Here is a 9,020-nt window from a genome sequence, read left to right on the forward strand (position 1 = left end):
GGCTCAAAGCCAACCCTCAGCAGTCTCCTTTTCCTTTGTAGACGTATCAATGAAATTCTTTTTTTTTTTTGTAGGTTACCTGGTGGTGCCAGCAGGGGGAGGAGGTACATTCCTGGGTGGATTCTTCGTGAACAAATTTAAGCTCCGCTGCTCAGGGATTATCAAGTTCTGCCTTTTTTGCACATTGATAAGCCTGTTAGCCGTATTCATATTTTTCATGCACTGTCCAAACATGCCTGTGGCTGGTGTGACACTTAAATATAACGGGAGGTAAGAGCACAGAGCTTATGTTTTGGTTGGAGTGACACACAGTGATTGCATCCATGAGAAACAAAAGTGGTCCGTGGGGTGGTGTTTCCTGAGAGATCTGAGGAGGGGTTTCAGGTGGATTAGATTCTCTAGCTTTTCATAGATTTTTGATGTTCCCATAAAATGAAAAATGGATTTTCAGGTAATATTGGTACTTAAAAAAAAATTGTTGGTTAAGAAGACAATCAGTTATAAAGGGTAGATCGCTGAATTTAGAGACTCGGGACTGATGCCTGCTACTGTCACTTACTATTTTTGCAAACCTAAACAAGCTGCTTCTCTTCCCGGGTAAGGAGGCAGGTCTTCCAAGGTCTGGAGTTCTACAGGTAGGAGAAGGAGATCTGAATTCCATGCCCACCTCTGACCCATATGACAGTGGGCAAGCCATTTAAATTCTGGGAGCCTCAATTTCTTCCTCTCTAAAATGAGGATAGAAATTCAGGCAATACCTACCTTGCGGGGATATTGTGAAGCTCAAAGCTCTGCAGACTTTGGTGTTTTATTCTTGGGGAAATCTCACTTTTCTCCTACGACAAACTGAAGCAGAATAGACGAGCTCGAAGATCCCTCCAACCTCTAAATCTTATGATTCTATGACTACTTCTCAGATCTAAAAAATTAAATTGAATGTCTCCATTCCTCTAAAATCATAGGTGGTGAGACACCATAGGGGAAGCAAAAGATTAATTGGTCACATTCTTTCCTTGGGAGAATTTAAATTAAAAATTTTTGTTCCCCCTCCCCCATATTTTCCATCAATCTTTTCGTGTGGGTGTGTGTGGTTTTTTTTTAAACATTTCTTTGTCATATATTTAAGAACCCCATCCCATGCCATGATTTGGTTCCAACCTATAACAGCAGGCTTATTTTACAGTATCTGTTTCCATTGTTCCATCTGTTTCCAAACTAACTACTAGATACCCTTTGAACTTGCTCTGCCAAATCCGGACTCTGGCTTGGTGCAGGCCATCCCACATGCTTGGGTTGCATTCATCCCTCAATCTCCTTTGAAGAGTTCCTTTCTTTTTTCAAGGCTCTGCTCATGTGCCGCCTTCCCTTATGTCTCCCAACTATATGAAAATATTTTTCCACCTTGAATTTCTAAATGCATTTTGTTTGGATCTCTCTTCTGCTCCCATCTCACTCTACCTTACAGTATAAGGTACCTTTTCTCTGTGTGAATGAGGTCAAAGCTATAACCAGCCCATGACAAGCAGTGCTTCATCCCTGGAAGCTAATAGTAAGGCAGCATACAGTTGATTTCCATGCTTGGTAGTTTTTCTGTGGCTTTATACCCCAAGTGTGATCTTCTCCTGCTCCTTTTCCTGGACAGTCTCCCCCAATGATGCCTTTGTTTTTATCTACCTCTCTCAAGACCTGCCTTGTCTGACTGCCTCCCCCAACAGCTACCATGTTAGGACAATTCTATCCACCTCAGGATAGTGATGCAAGACCTGGAGACCTGTGCCACATGAGATCAGTGGCAATGGCAGGAATGCCAGTCTCTCCAGCAGCTGCTCTGAGGTCTGGGTCTCCTCAGACCCCCCAATCAATTCTGTTCCAAGTGCCAGAAGTCTTAGTTATGGCTCTGTGTGTCATATATTCCTTCCTCCCCCCAGCTGACTATAAATTCCTTGAGGATAGGGAATATATCATTTTTATGTGCCAGTCACACAATAGCTACTTAATAAATGTTCACTGAACTGAATCTCCTGTTTTCTCTAGCATCTTGCCAGAAGGCAGCATACAGCTGCTGGCTTCCTGCAATGAGAAATGTGGATGTTTGAGGGAGATCTACAGTCCAGTGTGTGGTACAGACAATGTGATGTACTACTCTCCTTGCCATGCTGGGTGCTCCACAGTGTCCATACTTCCAAAGGGGGGTAAGAAGGTAGGTGATGCTGTCTCCGCTGACTTACTTCTACGAAAAACTTTAACGTGATCCATTCCTTCCACTGGGTAATTGGTCTGATGTTGTTGGGCTTCCCAGGTTTACCGTGACTGTAGCTGTATTCCTCAGCATTTCCCCTATCGTTTGGGTCATGCTACAGCAGGGAAATGCACTTCATCTTGTCAGAGAAAGTCCCTTCTTCTGGTTTTCGTATTCGTTGTAATTTTATTTACATTCCTAAGCAGCATTCCTGCTTTAACTGCAACTTTACGGTAAGAAACTGGGTTGGGTTTTTGATCTGTACTAAAACCTTGCTTTCAGCAAGTTACACTCTGGAACATCATGAGCCCAGCTACCACATAGCTAGAATTCTGCCCATGATTTCTTGAATAGTTTCTTCTAAAGGGACCAATTTTGTATAATATACAGTGATTATAGAATCCTAGAATTAAAGCTGCAAGAGATTTCAGAGGTCACCCAATCCAAACCCCTCATTTTATAGATGAAGAATTTGAATCCCCAAAAAAGAAATGACCTAGACCCAGTGAAGTAGCAGAATCATGAATTCAAATTCGGGCCTACTGATTGGAAATCTGGTGCCTTCATCATTGAGCCATATGACCACCAAATGAGTCAAATGCTATACATATCATATTCATTAAATAAGAACCCCCCAAAAGGGATGTTGATGTAGTGTATGTGCCGCTCTTGCAGTGTGTTCTAACTGGGTCTGTAGCCAAAAAATACCAGTTTTGTATGCTCTTTTAACTCTGATTCTTTGTATTATAGGTGTGTCTCTGACCGGCAGAGATCCTTTGCACTAGGAATTCAATGGATTGTTGTACGCACTCTAGGTACAGTATAGTATAAAAAGGAGATGATATTTTGGAGTTTCCATGTGCTTTCTTCTGCTAAAACCATCAGGAGAAGTCAGAAGTACAATTCAAGAATGTTATTTACTAATTTTAAGTAACAAATTTAACTTTTTCCAAAAACTATCTCGTGGAATTTAATGCTCCATATCGTGAAGACATTGGATATACCAAAATATATTTCCTTCATAATCTCCTTTTCCAGATTTCCCTATTACTATCAGAGGCACTACCATCCTTTCAACCACCCAAGGCTGGCAGATATGGTTTTATCCTTCCTCCTCTGTCTCATGACAGAGCATAACAAATTTGTCATTCTACCTTCATAGCATCTCTCATATATGTCCCCTCTTTCTATCCACACAGCCATGACCCTGATGCTAACCCTCATCACTTCTTGCCTGGGCTATTGTGACAATTGCATTCAAATTCAAGCTTTCCCCATTTCAACAGAGCCTCCATTCAATTACCAAATAATGTGTTTTCCTAAAGCACAGATAACCATGTCAACCCTCTACTTAATGAGTTCTTTGTTACCCCCTGAATCAAATTTTTAAAAATTCCTTGCGTAGTATCAAAAATCTTTTTTAACATGGCTCCTTCCTATTTTTCTAGTATTATTAGAGTTTTTATTCCCCTACATACTCTATAATAAAACTATACTATTCTACGTGCAATTTCTGGCACAGAGCAATCCATCACCCAGTTCCATGTCTTTGCCTTGTCTATATTTCTTTCACTCCCTCTTAACTTTCCTGGATTCCTTTAAGGTTCCGCTCATATTTCACTTTTTGCATGGTCCTCTCACCTGCTAATACCTTGCTCAGAGATTTTCTCTTACCTGCTCTGTGTATCTTGCATTTACCTAGTGAATTACTTATTGTCTCCCCCATTAGAATGTGAGCTTCTTGAAGTTAGGGCTATTTTCTTAGCCTTTCTTTGTATCTTTATTACTTAGAATAGTACCTAGATTATAAGAATCACTTAATAAATATTTGATGACTGACTGTGGGACTAACATCAAGACCCAGCTTAGAGAAATTCTGTTCATATAAAATGCTATTTCTTTCCCTACAGGTGGAATTCCAGGCCCAATTGCCTTTGGCTGGGTGATTGATAAAGCTTGCTTACTCTGGCAGAACCAATGTGGAGATCAGGGATCCTGCTACATTTATCAGAACTCTGCTATGAGCCACTATATTCTTATTGCTGGAATTGTTTACAAGGTGAGTTAGGGGCATATCTTCTTTCCTTAGTTCATGTCATGTTATAAATTAGGAGCCCTGCAAGGAATATTTCAAGAGTCTGTTTGAATTTGAAAAATATCTTTTGCACTTATAGTAAGATTTGCCAAAAAATCAGCATATCAAGTCTATTTTTGAATTTGAACTAGGATCTTCAACCAGGAAATTCTGTGTTCTGATTAGTGCTGCCATGCTCTTTTCTCTACATCTTCCCTTATCCCCCAGAAAAGAGCCTAAATAATAGCAACGTTCCCTTTTAATTTACCTAGGGACTGTAGCTATCAATATACACAATCATCTACCCTTAGGGATCTTAAGGAATCAAGAAAATGATTAGTTTTTCCTCACCAAAAAATGGGGAACCCCAAAGTTGCATATTTAATTCTTGTATTAATATTTTGATTAATGTGCTAATGTTGGTGTAATTCTTTTCCATGATAATCAGCCAAATATACAAGATAACCTTCATCCTGGCTCTTTTCAATTAGCATTGGAAAACATGAATTCTAATTCCTTAGATAGTTTTATGTTGACTTACTCAATAATTGGTACAACTCAATAAGATTGGAAAAATACTGACTTTGGAGTCATGAGACCTATATTCAAAAATCTAACACTGACATTTACCACCAGGAGGACATTAGGCATATAAATAAACAAACAAATAAATGAAGGAACAAATGAATGAATGAATAAACAAACAAGTAAATAAGAAGTAAATAAATAAATCACTTAATTTCCATGGCTCTTAGTTTTCTCATCTGTATAATTAGGGTTGAATGCCATGGCCTTTAAGGTTTCTTTCACCTCTGTCATCCTATAAGGCTACCAAAAGGCCTACTTACTCAGAATGTTATAGAGATTGCTAGGGTACATAATGAAATGATGGACTTGGAGACAAGAAGACTTGATTTCATATCCTCTTTAGAAAAACCAGTCTCTTGGATCTAGCTTCCCCATTTGAGAAAGGAAGATTTGATTGGTTTACAGCTCTAAGTCTATGATTCCATGACAATTACAGCTCATATTTTTCTCATTGAGAAAGAAGGAAGAAGCTCAATTCACAACTTTAAATATCAAATCTTTGGATTTCATTTTTTTCTCTGAAAAGGTTTTTCATGAATTCTATAGAATTAGCCTAATACAGGGGTCCTTACTTTAGGTCATAATATCCCTTTCTACAAATAAGAAAATTTTAAGGTTGGTCAATGATGTCTTTTGATTTTCCTTTATCATTCATATTATTTAACATAAAATTAGATCTGTGCATTACAATATTTTAGGATCACATTAAAAACATAGAAGGAATCTCAGAGAATTTCTTGGCTTTTTTTGCATAGATCCCTTTTGCAGGCTGTTTTAAAGCCCATGGGCTTCTTCTCAGGAAAACATTTTTAAATATGTGAAATAAAATACATAGAATTACAGATAGAACTGTGCTAGCAAATATTTAACAACTAGTTATCTAGAAGAAAAATTTATTCACTATACACTTTTAAATTTAATCTGCATATTAACATTTTTTCCATTCCCCTATTAAGTCTAGACATCTCAGAAAACAATAAATCAAATCCAGATTCATAGCATTTGCTCATTTCTGAAGTGTAAATGTTCATGGTGAATATTTCACAATTGGGTCCTGGGGCTGGTACAAGCTGGCTTCATCACACTCAGGAGACTTAACAAAGGAAATCAATTATACTGAAATACAGCTATTAAAATATCTTAACAAAAATAAGTTCATAGGCTCAAGGTTAAGAACACCTACTTAGCCTAATGTGGTAGTGTTAATAGGGGTTAGCTTTTACTATAAAATTGCAAAATTGTATAACATATCCAAGAAGCAGTTGCTAAGCTTCCTTTCAATTATCAATAAAAGGGATAGCTATGTATCATATATTATATTTCAGACTTACATTAACTGAAGCCTTCCAACACTATTACAAATGGTCAAAAGAAGTTAAGATAAAGAATATAGGAACATAATGTGTTAATATTTAAAATGAGACTACACCATTTTACCTTCTATAGGACAGGCACTGGACATGCAATTTCACTGGCATAGGGAACTATGCTTATTCATACAAAACCCATTTGGGTGAGTTTCCTAGTTTTCAGGACAGCACTATCCATTATGCAACACTGTTTCTCATTGCCCTCTCTATCTAAAGCAAATTTAACTATTCCAAATTACATAAAGTCAATGCATATATTTCAATATGCATTGGAGTTCTTTTTTAAGAAACCTTCAATTCATAATATTGTTTTAATGCTCATTGGCAAGTTGAAATATACCCACCAAAAGTTCTTCTGAAAAATAATAATAACAGCTAACTTTTATGTTATCCCTACTATGCGCCAGACACTATGCTAAGAATTTTACAAATATTATCTCATTTGATTGATCCTCCCAACTCTGGGAAGTAGGGCTCTTATCTCCAGTTTACAGATGAGGAAATCAAACCAAACAGATATTGTCTTACTTAGGATCACACATGAGTGTGTATAAAGTCAGATCTGAATGGAGGCCTTCCTGACCTAAGCCTAGAGTTCTATTAGGTCTGAATTAACAGTTGTACTTTTCAGAACTGATATAGACCTTTACATGTAACTTAGACATTTGTTTAGTGAATTTATTCACATTTAAATTTTAACTCATTGATCATTCAACAAATATTGAATTCATTCATTCAGATATGGAAGAGGGGGTAGACGTGATTTTATTGGTGAAGAGAACTTGAGGGAAGTAAATGCAGGTTGGTACTTTCTAGCATAAGTTATAATCTTACAGAGTTGTTTGAATACTAAGAAGTAAATGATTGGCAGATTGTCTTCATCATCACGATCATGTATTCAGCATCAGAGATATACATTTTCCAACTTGGGGATGGAATTCTGTATTCTCTAGCTCTGCTTCCAGAATGACCTAGAATAGAATACCATACTAAAGTTGCTTGGACATTCTGACAAGAGTCTGGGAGTTTATACCTGTGTAAATTTAAACCTAGAATATTTGAAGAAGAAAAGAGAAAAATGAAAGTTCTAATTGTAAATTCTGACTTTGATCTTCTAGAATACTATTTCTTTTCTGAAATCCTGCTAGGCTTTTACTCTCTTGATGTATCAGTAAAGAACAAAACCAAACCCAACTCTTTCTCTTTTTTCATAGGTGCTTGGGATCATTTTCTTTGGCTCGGCCTGTTTGCTGTATAAGCCACCGAGAGGGTCCCCAGACTCTGCAGTAGCATCTCCTCCTAGCAGTTCAAGTGCTTCTGAAAACACCACTGACCTCCAAGAGCATGGCTCTGCCCTACAAACCCAGAACAGCGTTTAAACATCACACTGTCACTCCATCTCAGCCCCATGTCCCACTGTATTATTGAAATTCCCATTCCCATTTAATTTCATCACTTACATCTGTAACCAATAGCTTTGGGTTTCCTTGGAAGGGCTAACTAAACACTTATTTGTTCTTAACAAAACTGATTAACCATTCTGATGTGCTCCCATCTATTTTAAAAAGCACATATTGGATGCTAGTGTTTCAGAGTAACTTGAGACAACTTAATATTGAGACAACTGATGGTTTAAGTTTTGATTTCCTCAGTGAAGAAAACAAAACTTGTTCTAGTCACTTGCAAGCATGAAGTGAGAAGGAAGGGAAGGATGAGTCCAGTTCTGGACATAGAAGAAAAGCACAAAGTTCCTTTGTTCTAATTCTGCCTCCTCAAAAGAAAAGGTGGTAACAGCAGGAAGAGACTAAATAGAGGAGACAGGAAGGAAAAGAGCCACCTGGACTTGATAGGAAGGCAAGAAGCGCCTGTCTGAATCCAGCATCACCATCGCCATGCACGACTTCATAGTGGATATTCAGTGTATGTCATGGGTAGATTCCTATTTGATGTTGGGAGCAGCAGAAGGCTCAGCCAAGTCAGCACAAGGAATATCAGACTCCAATTTGATCTTCCTTACATTCTGCCACTGCCAAAGCCTCTGATCCTGTACCTTTTCCTAAACTCCTTAGGTTCCTCAACTGTGGTTTCTATTTCAGAGATCTGAAATAGGTCATCTTGAAAGACATCTAAGGATCCACTTGGAGGCATTGATAGCTTTTTTAAAAAATAGAGACACAAAACAAGGATCTATGCAATTTTAGATTAGTTTTTTAAAAATATATCAAATGGCTGAGTTTGCTTGAAAGTTACGTGTGAATTTTAGAATTTGTTGTTGGAATTTTTTCAGAGAAGAGGAAAATTTAGTTTGATGGTTTCCTCATATGCTCTTTGATATGTAGACTTTTTTAATTGTGTATTTTTATTGAATCTTGGTGAATGTATGAAATTATTATTCTCTCTTGGAAAAAACTACTGATGAGATATGTAGTAAGAAGATAGAGCCAAACTCTACACACTTCTGTCTCTGTTTCTCTGTGTTTCTGTGTCTTTGTGTCTCTGTCTCTCTCTGTCTCATTTCTCTGTCTCCCTCAGATTTGTACGCATAAGCACAATTTGTATTTATTTGTGAAGATATTACCCATTTTGACTTCAATCCCAAGTGTGACAAAGGAAACTCTTCTACATACAAGTAGACCCTCTGCATGCCCTTTTAAAAAATCAGACCATTGAATCAAGTAACTGTCCATTATAGCTTCAGTTATCTGTGTAGATGGCCTGCCCTTTGATTTTATGTGTATGTTCTAACAAA

At 37.5% G+C, this 9,020-nt stretch overlaps 1 protein-coding gene across 3 annotated transcripts in view; it reads left to right on the forward strand.

The window, feature by feature from the left end:
• SLCO4A1 (solute carrier organic anion transporter family member 4A1) overlaps positions 1 to 8,516 on the forward strand; it is a 75,595-nt gene extending 67,079 nt beyond the window's left edge. For all 3 annotated transcript variants that reach the window (XM_074288786.1, XM_074288788.1, XM_074288787.1), the window contains 6 exons: positions 75 to 270; positions 2,035 to 2,200; positions 2,300 to 2,472; positions 2,990 to 3,054; positions 4,150 to 4,298; positions 7,486 to 8,516. In XM_074288786.1, the coding sequence (XP_074144887.1) occupies positions 75 to 270; positions 2,035 to 2,200; positions 2,300 to 2,472; positions 2,990 to 3,054; positions 4,150 to 4,298; positions 7,486 to 7,650 (914 nt within the window). In that variant the 3' untranslated portion in view covers positions 7,651 to 8,516. The remainder of the gene's footprint in view (positions 1 to 74; positions 271 to 2,034; positions 2,201 to 2,299; positions 2,473 to 2,989; positions 3,055 to 4,149; positions 4,299 to 7,485) is intronic.
• The last annotated feature ends 504 nt before the right edge of the window (positions 8,517 to 9,020 follow it).

Source organism: Sminthopsis crassicaudata, chromosome 2 (assembly GCF_048593235.1).
Source record: "Sminthopsis crassicaudata isolate SCR6 chromosome 2, ASM4859323v1, whole genome shotgun sequence".
NCBI lineage: Eukaryota > Metazoa > Chordata > Mammalia > Dasyuromorphia > Dasyuridae > Sminthopsis > Sminthopsis crassicaudata.